The following is a 15,829-nucleotide window of genomic DNA, read 5'->3' as shown; positions in this document are numbered from 1 at the left end:
CAGGATAGACCACATCTTGGGTCCCAAATCAAACCTCAGTAAAATTAACAAAACTGAAATTGTATCAAGCATCTTTTCTGACCACAAGACTATGAGACTAGATATCAATTAGAAAAAAAAAAACTGTTAGAAACACAAACACATGGAGATTAAACAACACGTTTCTAAATAACCAACATATTACTGAAGAAATCAAAACAGAAATAGAAAATTTTCTAGAAAAAAATGACAATGAAAACACGACAACTCAAAACCTATGGGATGCAGGAAAAGCAGTTCTAAGATGGAAGTTTGTAGTGATACAATCCTAACTAAAGAAACAAGAAAAGCATAGAATAGACAACCTCAATTGACTCCTAAAACAACTGATAAAGAAGAACAACAAAAAAAAAAATAGCCAAAATTAGTACGTGGAAAAAATCAAAAAGATTGCAGCAGAAATAAATGAAAAATAAATGAAAGAAACAACAGCTAAGATAAACAAAATAAAAGCTGGTTCTTTGAGAAGATAAAATTGACAAACCTTTAGCCAGACTCATCAAAAAAAAACAGAAGAATCAAATCAACAAACTTAGAAATGGAAAAGGAGAGATTACAACAGAAAATGCAGAAATACAAAGGATTCCGGCTATAAGAGACTATTATGAACAACTCTATGGCAACAAAATGGATAACCTGGAAGAAATGGACAGATGCTTAGAAAAGCTCAATCCTCGAAGACTGAACCAGGAAGAAATAGAAATTATGAACCACCCAATTACAAGCTCCAAATCGAAGCTGTGATCAAAAAATTCCCAAAAGACAAAAGCCCAGGACCAGATGGCTTCACAGGTGAATTCTATCAAACATTCAGAGATGAGTGAATGCCTATCCTTCTGAAACTCTTTAAGAAAATTGCAGAGGAAGGAACACTGTCAAACTCATTCTACAAGGCTACCATCACCCTGATATGAGAACCAGACAAAGACAAGACCGAATAAGAAAACTACAGGCCAATATCACTGATGAACATAGGTGCAAAAAATCCTCAGCAAAATTTTAGCAAACAGAATTCAACAACACATCAAAAACCATGATCAAGTTGGCTTTATTCCAGGGATGCAAGGATTCTTCAATATTCGCAAATCAATCACTGTGACAGATGATATTTACCAAAGGAAAGCTAAAAATCATATGATAACCTAAATAGATGCATAAAAAGCCATTAAATTTAAAAATTTTAAATTATTAAATTTAAAAACGTTTAAAAAGAAATAAACTAAAAAAAGGAAAAAAGTTGAAATAACTCAAAGGTCCATCAACTGGTGATCAAATAAATAAAACACGCAATGCAAAATTATTTGGCCATCAAATGAATGGAGTTCTTATATAAGCTGTAACATGCTAGAGCTCTGAAATGATTATGTTAATGAAAAGAAGCCAGGATCAAAAGGCTGTGTATTGCATTATTCTGTTCGTGTGAATGTGTATGACCCAGACCAAAAATAGAGGAGTGAATGCAAGGGCCCAGATGAAGGGGGAAATGGGAAATGTCTGCCAACTGGAGAGTGTTTCCCATTGGAGTGATGAAAATATTCTAGAATGAGGATGTGGTTATGGTTATTCAACCTATGAATAAGTTACAAATCAATGAATTATACAGCTTAACTAGTAAATTCATGGTACAGGTACAACATGTCAATAAATCAAATGTTTAAAAAAAAAAACTACTGAAATTAACTTATACATCCAGGAATATTATCCTTCAAAAACAAAGGAGTAGGGGATATTCTCATATGAACAAAAAATTGGGGAATTCATTCTCAGCTGATACCTTGTCTGTAAGAAATGTTAAAAGAAGTTATTTACACAGATAAGATGATATTGAAGAGAGACTATGAGTTAAGAAAGACTGTTATGTTGAAATTTGACAGAAAACAACAAAATTCTGGAAAGCAATTATCCCTCAATGAAAAATTAATTGAAAAAATGAATAAAGGCAAATTGAAATGAAGGGTTTTTTTTCTTATTAATTGGTAAACTATAAATGCTTCTTTGGGCTTCTCCATCTTTGCTTTTCACTGATTATGAATCTTCATAATTAAAGTGGGTTTCATGTATACAAGATCTATTTTCACTCAGCGGTAAAGAATCCACCTGCAATGCAGGAGCTGTAGCAGATGCAAATTCCATCTGTGGGTCAGGAAGATCCCCTGCAGAAGAGCATGGCAACCCACTCCAGTATTCTTGCCTGGAGAATCCCCGTGAACAGAAGAGACTGGTGGGCTCACAGTCCATGGGAAGGCAAAGAGTTGGACACGACTGTGCAAGTGAACAACAGCAGACACATATTCCTAAGAGAAACTCTGAACATACGAAAAATAGATGAGAAAATTCTCAGCTTAAACAAAGCAGAAAAACCCAAAAAACCTAGATTGTAGAGATGAATTATAAACGGTTTTAGGCAATAAAATGTCTCCAAGCAGCAGTGTAAACAGTGTGTTCCACTCAAGAGAGAGGAGTAACTTTTAATACTCACTCAATAGAAAAACATTCTATTTATACTCATAAATTAAAGGAAATTAAAATGTCCAGAAAATATAGTATAAAATATACTGATAATTTTGTATCTAATTAAGACTGTAAAACTGTAAGGGAATTTTTAAGGAAAAGCATCTGTGAAAGTTTAAGCAGCACCCAATGAAAAGAGTTGGACACGACTCAGTGACTGAACTGAACTGAAGCAGTCCCGATGAATGTAATTTTATTCTCTTTTTTCCATAGGCTCAAAATAATTGACAATTAAGAGTGAATTTCATTTTAAAACATATTTTTCAATATCAGCAAGATATTTTATATTCAAATATAAGATTTTTCAAGCTAAAAATTTTGTACCTTGCAGTGACTATTTTGTTTCACTGACTTAGACATAAATAAATTCACATTGTGTGTCTTTACCTTGACCATCTTTGTGGTATCACTGTGCATTTAGAATCAACTGTTTGAATATGGGTCTGTGAAGTTCTCAGGTCACATACTGTTGAAGCCTAGCTTGAAAGATTTTGAGCATTACCTTGTGAAATGACTGCAGTCGTGTGGTAGTTTTAACATTGTTTGGCATTGCCCTTCTTTGGGATTGAAATGAAAACTGACCTTTTCCAGTCCTGTGGCCACTGCCAAATTTTCCAAACTGGATGGCCTATTGGGTGCACCACTTTAACAGCACCATCTTTTAGGATTTGAAAGAGCTCAGCTGGAATTTATCACCTCCACTAGCTTTGTTCCTACTGCTGCTTCCTAAGGCCCACGTGACTTTGCTCTCCAGGACATCTGGCTCTAGGTGAGTGATCACACCATTGTGGTTATCCAGGTTATTAAGATCTTTTTTTACAGTTCTTCTGTGTATTCTTGCTACCTCTTCTTAATCTCTTCTGTTTTAGTTAGGCCCATAACATTTAGTCCTTTATTGTGCCTGTCTTTGCATGAAATGTTCCCTTGGCATTTCTAAATTTCTTGAAGAGATCTCTAGTCTTTCCCATTCTATTGTGTTCCTCTGTTTCTTTGCTTTATTCAAATCCCTTGTAAGTATACATAGGAAGTGACAAATAGATTCAAGGGTTAGATCTGGCACACAGAGTACCAGAAGACCTATGGATGGAAGTTCCTAACATTGTACAGGAGGTGGTGATCAAAACCATCCACAAGAATAAGAACTGCAAAAAGGCAACGTGGTTGTCTGAGGAGGTCTTACGAATAGATGAGAAGAGAAGAGAAAGGCAAAGCAGACACGGAAAGATATAGACACCTGAATGCAGAGTTCCAAAGACTAGCAAGGAGAGATAAGAAGGCCTTCTTAGGTGAGCCACCAGGGAAGCCCTTTATCTAATAATAGGGATTTCTCAGTGGGCTCGCAAAGGCCTCAGTCCCCTGCTATGGACACTATGTCATAGTACCTCCCCTGCCTCCCCAGCTGGGGGTCACTGTCTGCTGCTCTCAGTGCCCAGGGGGAGAGGCCACCCCAGCCTTTTCCACGGAGAAGCCACAGACCTGAGAACCATGTGTGTTTCCCTGAGGATGTGATTGTACAAATCATGCACTGACCTTTAATCATCACCTCACACCCTGCATTCGCCGAGAGACACACGGAGGACCGAGGAGACCATGGACCCCGCCACCTGGCCCCACCTCTGCAGTCACCCACATTCAGTGGACAGGCGGACGGATGACCAGCCTCACAGGACAGGAGTGAGAAGCCTCCGCAAGGCCCAGCTCCTAAATGCGCTGGCCGTCAGCCCCGAAGCGGCTTCCGGTTTAGGCTGGTGACGTAACAGGACGTGACTGAGACGCAGCCTCCGTGATACGCAGCTCCACCCACGGGCCGTCAGTCAGCCCCGAAGCAGCTTCCGGTTCAGCCCAGTGACGTCACAGGATGCGAACGAGGAGCGGCCTCTGCAATGCCCAGTTCCTCAGCGTGCAGTCCATCAGCCCCGTGGCGGCTTCCAGTTCAGGCCTTTAACATCACAGGACGTACTGAGATGCAGCCTACGCGATGCCCAGCTCCACACAAGCGCCGTCTGTCAGCCCCGAAGCAGCTTCTGGTTCAACCTGATGACGTTGCCAACAAACCCTTAGGCCCAGATGAAGTCACCTGCGATGGTTTTGGTACAGCCGGCAGCCGACCCCGGGCACTGGCCCCACACCCATGCGCACATGTGCAGTCTGTAACCCACGGAGTGATGTGGCCAACCAAACCATGTGGTCACCAACTCACATGGTCACCCACCCACGGGGTCACTACCCCATGCGGTGATCCCTCCAAGTAGCCACCAACCCACGTGGTCACCCACCCATGGGGTCACTAACCTGCGAGGTCATGTGGTCACCTGTCCACATGATTACCGATACACACCATCACCAGCCCACGTGATCACCCACTCACTGGGTCAGCAACTCACATGGTAACGCACCCTGAAGTCAGCAACTCAAACTGGTCACCCACCCACATAGTCACCCACCCACACCGTCACCAACCCACAGTGCCTCTCGCCCATGTGACCAGTAACCCATGGGGTCACCTGCCCACACAGTCACCAGGCTGTATCATCACCCACCCAGACTCTGGCCTCCACAGCAGTCAGAGATTCAGATGTCTGACAGAGACCAAAGTTCAGACAGCAGGGGCTCACAGGGGTGTTGACTCATGAATTTCTCCTGTTACAGAGGGCAGGCGGGCTGGACAGTGACCCCAGAGATGTCCACGTCCTGACCCCGTGTGGTGGACACAATAACGTCCACATGGATGTTCACATCCTGTCTACATCCTGACCCCCTGTGGTGGACACAGCAACGACGTCCCCAAGGATGTCCACGCCCTGGTCCCCATGTGGTGAACAGAATAATGTCCCCTAATACATCCTGTTCCATTTCTCCACTTGAACACAAAGCCAGCCCCATGCGCAAGGACATGCATATGACCAGGTGTCCTGGTGTGAAGGTGGCACTCACCTGGGTGGCTGCAGCTCTTCATGTGCTCCAGGCAGTGGACAAGGTCTCGGGGCTTCACTTGGTTCCCCCACCAGTAGGGGATACTGGGCCACAGTTCTGCATGCTGACTCATGGATGCCTCGTCCTTGTATGACAGGATGACCTGCTGGCCCTGGGACCACAGCTGGCGCAGAGTCGGCATCTCCTGGAGGGAGAATCACCCAGGTGCCCATGAGACATGTTCAAAGGGGTTGTTGGGGTGCCTTGTAACACAATGTGTCAGTTATTGGTGGTGGTTGAGAAGCTACAGTGATGTCTGGATTATTGGAGGGTCTATGAGCAGTGATGGGCTGGTTATTGGGTTTTCTGTGAGAAGAGACAGTCATGGGTGGATTATTGGCATGTCTGAGTAGAGAGACTAGTGGATAGATTACTGGGGTGTCTGAGTGGAGACAGTGATAGGTGGGTTATTGGGGTGTCTTGAGCAGTGATTGGTAGATTTTTGGGGTGTTTGAGTGGAGACAGTGGTGGGTAGATTGCTTGGGTGTCTTCAGTTGTGATGGGTCGATTATTGGGGTGCCTGAGTGGAAACAGAGGTGGGTGGATTATTGGGGTTTCTGATAGGAAATGGTGGGTGGATTACTGGGGCATCTTGAGGCGTGATTGATGGATTTTGGGGGTGTCTGAATAGAGACCGGGCAGGGTAGATTATTGGGGGTGACTGTGACCAGTGATGGGCTGTTTGTTGGAGTGTTTGAGTGGAGACAGTGGTGGGTGGATTACTGGGGTTCCGTGAGCAGCATCACCTGCTGCCTGAATCAGCCTCACGCAGCGAGAGGATAGTCTGATTACAGTGAAGCCTAGTGCTCCCATTGTCCCCGCTGCCAAGAGCATGGGGAGCCTGTGGCCCCTGCTTACCCCATGGGGACACAGCATGTTCCCAAAGATGTTCTTGATGCAGCCCATCAGGTACTCGTGCAGGTCCTCCATCATTCCCTCGAAGTTCCTGCACTCCAGGATAACCACCTCCTGGGAGTGGTTCTCCAGCCACTCTGAGATCTCCGTGAGGGCGTTTTGGGCAGGGATGGAGGAGAAGGGCCTTGTAGTGAGAGACAGAGGGGAGTGGGTGGGGACCTCCCCCAGCACAGCCACTCTACAGATGGGTTGGGGGGTCCTGACACACAAAAACATAAAGACATAAAGCATGGCGCCTGAGTAGCAGTGGGGAGCTGTGGCATTGCTCTGGTGTTTGTGTGTGTATGTACACACTCCAGTAGGTACAAGTGAACACGCATCTGTGCATGTGTTCAGGGTCTGTGTGTGCATGGATGTGTGTGTGTGTGCACAGCAGCAGATAGCACTGCTTATAATATTGTGTGAAGTCTGTACTGCAGTGACTGTGCGAGGCCAGCAGGGTACATGCACACTGAGGCCCAGGACGGAACCTCCAGACCCCAAGGGTCGTTAGGTTCTGTGGTGGGGGCACCGGGGTCCGAGGCCAGAGTGAAACATTAAGTGACTTGGCCAGCAGCTGAGAGAATGGACTGGACACCCCAAAACTGGACACAGGAAAAGACATATCAGGGTCTGGTTTAGCCAAATTCTGGGAGACACCCCAGAGGCCAGGGTTACAGGTGTGAGTTCAGAAATGCATGTTGGTCGGGAATTCTGAGTGACTGATGCCAGAGGTCAGCCCTCTCCCACCTGGAGTGGACCTGTGTTGTCCCCTTAAAGGTCAGCCTCTCCTGCCTGGAGTGACTGTGTGTCCATCTGAGTGGACGTGTGTCCATCTGAGTGGATGAGTGTCCATTCCCTTAGAGGTCAGCATCTTCTAACTGGAGTGAACCTGTGTTGTTCCCTTAGAGGTCTGCCTCTCCTGCCTGGAGTGACCATATGTCCATCTGAGTGGACATGTGCCCATCCCCTCAGAGGCCCACCCCTCCTGCTTGGACCAGACGTGGGTGTCCCTGACTGGCAGACCCCCTGCCCCCGCCCCAACCTCCATGAGGGCCGTCGTGTACACCATGTGGCCAGAGTGCAGGTTCCTCTTGGCGCCCTCCTCTGTGTGCGCCATCCGAAGGTCCTCACGCGGGCATCCAGCTGCTTCGTGATGCTCAGCACCTGCACACAGAGGTTGGTTACCTGTGCTGGGCACAGAACGCAGCCCCCTGCTCAGGCCTGGGCATGTACTGAGGACGCCCAACTGAGGGCCACATTGTCCACTGTGAAATCAACAGTGTTGGTGCTGCTGGGGTTGAAGCCCTGCTTCTGGGAACAGGGTCTCCTGGGTCACTGGTGACGTGGAGCACAGAGCCCGGGTCCAGATTGTGGTCTTGGGGGGCTGTTCCTGCAGAGTCCAGCCTCACCCTCTTCTCAGGCAGTCCCTGGGTGGAAGCGCCCTGTGGGTTCAACAGCCTGGGCTCCACGACACCCAAGCTGGACCCTTGGACATGAGGACACACAAGAGCCACAGAGGTCTGTGCCCACCCCACAAACAGCTCTAGGAAAGGCAAGAAGGAATCAAGGTAGGGGGAACGAAAGGAAGAAACATCTGTCCACCACACGAATAAGACAGGAAAAAGTTAAAAATAACTTTAACATAAATTGAAAAGTGAAAGTTGCTCAGTTGTTTTCAAGTCTTTTCTATCTGATGGACTGTAGCCCACCAGACCCCTCTGTCCATGGAATTATCCAGGCAAGATTACTGGAGTGGGTTGCCATTCCCTTCTCCAGGAGGTCTTCCCAACCCAGGAATTGAACCCATGTCACCCACATTGCAAGCAGATTCTTTACCAACTGAGCCACCAGGGAATCCATAACATTAATTTGTAACAGAAAATGTACTGTGTCCTCTACAAAGAGTCATAATGGAAAAAGAAAAAAAAATAAGGATAAAAAATGGGAAAGAAAATAATAGATTCTCTCTATCCAAATTAAAAGCAAAAGCAAAAACTAATATTAACATAAACTAGTAGCAGAAAATGGTACTGTGTTCTCTACACAAGAGTCATGATGGAAAAAGAAAACAATGTAATGATAAAAAATGGGAAAGGAGTCACAACCCCCCCAATCCAAATTAAAAGAAAAAGCAAAGACTCATATGAATATTGTCAGCTACACACAGGCACTTGCCATCCACCTCTACAAGGATTAAATTAAGTGCTACTGCAGCTACACACAGCCCAGGTCTCCATGGCAGCCATACCACTTGAGACCCCAGCACCAAGGCCCCCCAGGATGGTGAGACCCTGCCCTGGAGGGATGGAGAACAGAGGGACCCTGGCACCAAGGGACCCTCAGAGCAGAGGGACCCCAGTCCTGCAGGACTCCGGGGCTATGGTGGACACCCTCCTGCTCTCTCCCTCCTCTGGGTGTGAGCTCTTAAAGCCAGGCTGCAAGCACCTGATGCAAGCAGGAATGAGGTTTGCCCACATTCCAGCCCTGGCTCTCTGCCCATCATATCCTCTGAGGAGGATTCCAACAACTCAGGACTTCCCAGGAGGAAGCAATTACACAAGGCAAGAGCTGTGCTTGACAGCCTCTTGTCCTCTTGGGAGGACCAGCCTGGGAGCAGAAAAACCAGGAATATGAGTGCCCCTCAAGTGCAGGTACAGGAAGGCGGGGGCCATCTGTCCCCTTCAGGTGGGCCCCTGCTCCTGCAATCAACTGGGCCCAGGTGTGTTCTCTACCCAGTCCAGCATCCAACCCCTGGCTAACATGTGCCAGTGACAGAACCACTGTCAGTTGGGTGCCCCCTCCCCACAGACAGGGCCCCCAGCGTTGACTCCTCTACATCCTCCACAATGACTGCCTCCCACCCAGGCTTCTCTCCACCCCATAAAATCCCTGATCCACTCAGGAGAAGCACTACAGGGGAGAGGTGTGAGTGTGTGCCTGTGTTCTCAGTCGCTTCAGTTGTGTTGACTCTCTGTGACCCCATGGACTGTAGCCTGCAAGGCTCCTCTGTCCATGGGATTTCCCAGGTGAGAGTACTACAGTGGGGTGCCATTTTCTCCCCCAGGGGATCTTCCTGGCCCAGGAGTCAAACCCGGGTCTCCTGCATTGCAGGCTGATTCTTTACTGTCTGAGCCACCAAGAAAGTCTCCCTGGAGGAGGTGCCGGGGTGCAAACACAATCCCACCTTAGAGGACATGGGAATTCAACTATTGCTTATCTGGGACCAGGAAGGAGCTCTGGCATCAGCTCAGCTGCACAAAGTGCGGGACCCAGCCTCCCCCTTCCCCTCCCAGTTCCCCTAGCCTCTGTGACTTCAGACTGTGATGGTGGGTGGGTGGATGGATGGATAGAGAGAAGGATGGACAATGGATGGGTCAGTGGGGTTGGATCGGTGGATGGGTGGATGATGGATTGGTCAGTGGATGGATGGATGCATGGTGGATGGGTGAATTTATGGATGGATGGGTGGGTGGATAGATGGATAGATGAGTGGATGGATAGGTGAGTGGGTGGGTGGGTGTGTGGGTGGATGGACGGATGGGTGGGTCAGTAGTATGTGGTTCATGCACACAGTGGTGTATGACTCACCATGAAAAGGAGTGAAGTTCTGACACACCTTACATCATGGATGGACCTTGAACACACAATGATCAGTGACAGAAGCAGACACAGAAGGACACATTTTACATGTCCACTTATAAGAGATGTCCAGAACAGGCCAATTTACAAAGACAGAAGCAGATGAGTGGTGCCTGGGCTTGGGGGAGAGGCATCGTGAGTTATGAAAGGGGTACAGGAAGGAGAGCGGCCAAGGGCCCCTCTGTGGATGCAGGAGGCCTGAAGACGTGGAAGCCTCCTCTTTGTGGGGATTCCACAGCCTTCCCCACGGGGAAGCACCCGGAAGGGCTGAGAGACTGGGTCCACGGTTCCATTTGCTCCACACCCTCAAGGGAAGGGCCGTGTGGGGGCCCCTCCTCCCAGGGGTGGGGTGGCTGACATAGAACCCTGCATCTGTCAAGTGGTCCTTCGGTGGTGTCCACGTGGTCCCTTCTCCACTCTGCTTGCTCTCACCTGGTGCTGCTTTCTCGTCCATGGGGCTGTCACTGTTCCCACGTCACCCTGCTGTGACCAGTGACCTCTGGTTGTGCTGGCTTCAGTGTCCTCTCTGCTCTTCCCATCAGTCGTGACCACCTGGTAGCTTTTGGCAAAACAAGAGTGTCCTAGACTCGTCTTAAGCTTTTCTGCCCTGGTTCTGGCACCAGCGTGTCCCAGGGACCCCCCACCCCACCACCAGTTCCAATCTCAGGGCAGACCTGGGGAGCTGATGGTGCTCAGGCCCATGGGGTCTGGCTATGCCAAACCGACTCACACGGTGCTCCTCGTGTCTATCTGTCCAGTTCCAGTCCCACACCACAGGGCTCAGGCTCGTCTCTCCCTTCCCGTGTCTGTACTCCAGCAGTGAGACACCTGCTCCTGATGTCCTAAGTACATTAGCTTCCTGGACGAGTCCCATGTAGTCAGCCCCCGTCGGCCACCCCTGCACCCCCACCCCTGCAGCACACCGCCCCCGCCTGGGCTCTGACAGCTTTAAGACTGGACGCTTCCTATCATGGGGGAGGGGTATTCTGACATTTTGTATTTATATCTATATAGTTTGGGACACTAATTGTATAGGATATTTCTTTCTGGAATACACATGCCCTTTGCACCACTGTGGAAAGTCTGACTCCTGCCACAACTCCGACCAAGTTAATATAAATCATCTTCTTCTCTTAGAAACCCAGGGTTGTTGTAGCTACTGTGTTCATTTCAGTGTCATCTCTCACCTTAAACACAAACTGCTTCCTGTCATCCCTCACAGCTCTTCAGCAGGCACAGCAACCTTCATCATGCTATAGAAACTAGCATTTCAGATACATCACTTCATTCAAGTATATCACTTCATGCATGACAGTACTTCTTTGTTCATTTTTTAACTTCATTTTTTAGAAATTCTTCTGTTCTTTCACCTAGTATAGTGCCTTCTTTTTCTGCTGGTGGCTGATGGACTTGCATTTCTAGCAGTTGTTAAATCTCAGTGTCTCCAGAGTGACCTGATGGAGTCAAGTCTGAGCTGAGAATGGTTTTCTCATTTTTAAGGCATTGTTTTAAAAAGAGAAGGGCAAGTGACAGACCCACCGTGTGGCCTGTCAGCCCTACAGCATGTCATCTGACTCAGCCCGACCCTGGACTATTAGTTTGGTTACGATGATGAAATGAAACTCTTTTCTGAAAGAGATATATTCATAAGAAGATGAAAACATTTTGTGATCTTTACTTTTTGACAAATTACATATTATTTAATAAATCTTAGATCATCAAAATCTGGTAAAACCATTCTTTATAAATTAATGTACTTATACGTGTATAAAAGGAACTTGTTTTTGGTACATATATAAAATGTGGCTAAGCGACTCTCAGTTGGAGTCCGGTGGCTCTGGAGTCACTGGTCCCTGTGAGCACAAGCTGGCCATGAACCTGGTTCCCAGCCTGTCCCTCCACATGGGCACTCTTCACCTGGGTCTGGGTTGGGGTGCTGTGGCCCCCCAACAGTGTGAAGCCACAGCTGAGGGGGAGGTGGGAAGCTGCCCAGGGATGAGAGAAGGGTTCACGGCTTTCAGGACATTTGGTCCTGAAAGCTGAGAAACACTGATCTATGAGGAAGAGTGTCATTGGCCTGGCTGTTTTCGGGAGGAAGGTAAATGAAACATAATCGGGGAGACTTACTCATTCACAGGTTTCACAGGCGGATGCCAGCACCTGGCTCACTGGGGCACCTGGAGCCAGTCACATGCGGTGCACCCCAGCGCCAGGCACTTTCTGAGGCTGTGCTGTCTTCCTTTTCAGACAAACAGAACTACCTTCTCCGAGATGGGGAGGCTGAAGTGCTTTTCTCCTTCAGTTGGGAGGAGTCCTTGAGGAGGGCCCACGTTTCTCCGCTTTTCAAGGTACGCCTGGACTGGAGCTCAGATCAGCTGCTGCATCTGGGCAACCATGACGGAGCGGGCAGCTTGCACCCAGAGAGCTGGGCTCTCCCCACTCCCCCTGTGCAGTCAGGCCTCCTCTAGGATGTGTTCTGTGTCTAAGAGAATCGATATGGAGAGAGATGCACTACAAATAACCTGGGTTCAAAGAGTATGCTATGAATAATTTATAAGATTTTTTTTTTTTTTTTGCTTTTAACAACTTACATTAATACTATTCTCATAAAATGTATATTCAGCTGGAAAATGGAGACCATTCTTGAGAAAATATTAACTGAATATGTGTCTAATAATTCTAGACTACAGTGTTTAAATGTTTCTAAGATAGAACAGTTTGGAAAATTTTTGTATCAAACAGTGGCTTAGTAGATTAATAGAGATAATCAGTTTTGGTTTTTTGTTTGTTTGTTTGTTTTGTTTTACGTTTAAGGAGCCAACTTTGGAATCAAAGGAGATTTGCAGTACTGAGTTAAGAGTACATTACCTAAAATAGTCTGTTTTTCTAAATGTTTGAGGAGTTTAAACAAAATGGTACATTTGGTACATTTGAGAGTAAGGAAGTTAGAAAATTTTAATCATCAAAATCATTTTGTACTCCATTTGAGCTTCAGAAATTGTGAAAAATGTTCTTATTCTTACTCTTATCACAGAATACTTCATGTCTTACAGGAATTAAAGTTCTAGTCACTTTCTAATAATTATAGGTCACACCTAGCATATGAGAGTGCTTATTTCTGAAATGTCATGTCTGGGTTTGCCAGGCCCACTTTAGGCTGGGGACTAGGGGAGTCTAGTACTGGGTAGCTCTGTGAAATTAGGTATTTTGTCAAAATTCTTGGGTAGAATGAGAAATTCCGCACACTGAAAATTCACTTTGAAACCAGTACACGTATTTTCATTTTTAGGCGAAATACTTTTACATCACTCCTGGGATCTGCCCAAGTCTGTCAACCATGAAAGCAATTATGGAATGTGCAAGAGGCAAAGTGTTGTCTAAACAGCCATCTTTCCAGAAATTCATGGAATATAAGCAGGATAAGGTGCACAGAAGTGAAACACTGTTGAATGCATCAATGCCATGTATGAGGTTCAGTAACCAAGAAGCTGCTTTTCTTTTCCTTAAAGTATGTCAGAAATAATTTTAATATCCTGTGAAAATGACCTTCACTTGTGTCAAGAATATTTTGCCAGAGGATTAGGTATGTTCATTGCTCTGCTGCGTGTTGGTGTGCATGGGTGCAGGCAGGTGCGTCTGTTTGACAGGTTTTGTCTTTGTTCCTTGCAGATGCTCACAATGCAGAGTTTGTTCTCACTGGAGTGCTCACTCAGACACTGGACTACGAGTCATATCCTTTGGGAAGGCGGTGGGTGGGCCCCTCTCATCGTTAGTGTCAGAGCTGCGTGCGCTCCGTGAGCCCACAGGTTAGGGCACTATTGCCAGGGTTAGTGATAGAACCACTGAGAGGCCCATTGAATTTCGTAGGCTGTTCTAGAGTAGGTGCTCTTACATCTTTCCAGGCTCTGTCCCACCCTCCATGTTGAGATCTGAATGCCCATTCTGCGCTGCCTTTCTTTGTGGAAGGAAGACTTGGTGTAAAGCTTGCCTGAGTCATCTGTGGGTGTCCTTGCAGGCCTCTCCTCGCGTCTACAACCTGAGAGCAGCCGCATCGTCCTGCCACAGGCAGTTGCCTGGGCTGCAGGGCCTGGCACATGCCCTGTAGGATAAGGGAGTGGCTGGTTTTCTATGGCGGGGCATCAGGCACTTGGGGCTCTTCTTCTTAATGTGGGGCCCTTGTTGAGTGTTGGCACTGATCCGCACTGCTGTGGGAAGCTGTTTTCCTCAACACGGCTACATATAAATTTAACTGACACACCTGCACTGGTGCCAGGAGCCTCATAGGCCTGCCCTCGGCCCTGTTCCTTCAGATGTCCTTGTTCAGCTCCTTTCTTTGGGACAAGCGTTTTTAAGCAGGAAGACAAATATATTAAATAGGTTGTATCTTATTAAGGTGTGTAATTTTATTCTGAGGAAACATAAATTATGTTTTATATTATATGACTTTTAAGAGCCCATATTAGGTTTTATGATTCATTTTCCAGGTTTTTAAATGTTTTCACAACACTGTTAATGGAACTTTAGCTGCAAATAAAATGATGCAAATAAACACCTTGCTATCTCTAAATTATGGATGTTAAAGGTTTGAAAATTTTGTAGTTTTATTTTTATTTCTAATACTCTTTTCTTTTATATTGAAATCTTGCCCACATTCTAAATAAATGTACTTTTTAACTTCAGTTAGAATTGAGTGATCCTTTATTGTAACACATTTTTTGGTATGGTTTATAGGGTTTGCATTAAGCTTGATCACATTTTAAGTAATCTCAAGGCAAAATATTTTCTAATAGAATTTTCTCCTGTGGAAGTAATTTCTGGAAGGTAGCCACTTTCTATCAAGGTGAGACATAAACTCCTCAGCAGAGCTATGTTCAGAACATTAGCAGTTATTACAGTACAGGCACCAACTGGCCAGAGTCATTAATACCACAGAAACCCACATCTCTCCTGCTTCTGTTCCAGATACAGTTCTAATACACTTCCTGTCGGGTTGTAGGTACAAAAATGTAAGTGGAGACCATCGTCTTACCAGTAGCTACTGACACATGAGCATGTTTAATATATTACAGGTATTAGTGTACTCAAGACCAGTGCTGTCACAGAGGTTCAGCCCTGCCCCGACATTACGGCCCATCACTGTGCCCCTCAGACACTGAATTTGCCTCCACAGCAGTTGCTGAGGTGTCTTCCTAAAGGGAGCTGTAATTGGCTCCAGTCTGTTCTCCAGTCATGAAATCTGTACAGTTTAATTCCCGAACACAGGTGGAGCACGTGCATTAAACACGTTAGGACTTCCCCGTCACAAGAGTTGTTAGCATTGCCATAAGGGTCTGGCGTCACTTAGTTACGTGGGATGTCCTCCTGTCTTTGACGTGGAGTCACATGGAGTTAGTCTTGCAAATCACCACTCAGTGTCACGGTTGTGAAGTGAGGCTCCACACCTGCGACCTCACCTGTGCCCTAGGCCCTGACCTGTGTCGACATTCCCGTGACATATCTCTTACTATGTGGCCCTTGTTAAGTCTCTCAGCATGCGTGAATGACAAGCTGATGGTCTCCTGCACACATTAATCTATCAAGCTCTTTAAAATACACCCAGCTGGCACTTACTTGCATCTTTAACAGACAATCTCTCAATGTATGGCCTTTTTAGTTCCTACTTTTGTACCTAATTAAACAAACTTACCTATAGAACTGACTGTCTTCTCACAAACCACAAGTGGAATGAATATTGATGTGAGAGAATTTAGAATCTGTAAGGTCCTGGAAG

The 15,829-nt window shown here is 46.3% G+C and overlaps 1 protein-coding gene and 1 pseudogene across 1 annotated transcript; one reads left to right on the top strand and one right to left on the bottom strand.

Moving 5' to 3' along the window:
- Window positions 1–4,556: 4,556 nt before the first annotated feature.
- LOC122689434 lies at window positions 4,557–10,513 on the bottom strand (annotated as a pseudogene).
- Window positions 10,514–12,209: 1,696 nt separating this feature from the next.
- LOC122689433 (PAX-interacting protein 1-like) lies at window positions 12,210–14,666 on the top strand. The gene is made up of 4 exons (XM_043895840.1): window positions 12,210–12,407; window positions 13,349–13,523; window positions 13,729–13,789; window positions 14,297–14,666. The coding sequence occupies exons 1-4, from the start codon at window positions 12,210–12,212 to the stop codon at window positions 14,310–14,312; spliced, it is 450 nt and encodes a 149-aa protein (XP_043751775.1). The 3' UTR covers window positions 14,313–14,666.
- Window positions 14,667–15,829: the final 1,163 nt, after the last annotated feature.

Source organism: Cervus elaphus, chromosome X (genome assembly GCF_910594005.1).
Source record: "Cervus elaphus chromosome X, mCerEla1.1, whole genome shotgun sequence".
Lineage (NCBI taxonomy): Eukaryota > Metazoa > Chordata > Mammalia > Artiodactyla > Cervidae > Cervus > Cervus elaphus.
The sequence above is the reverse complement of the archived record's forward strand: the minus strand, read 5'-3'. Positions and strand labels throughout refer to the sequence as shown.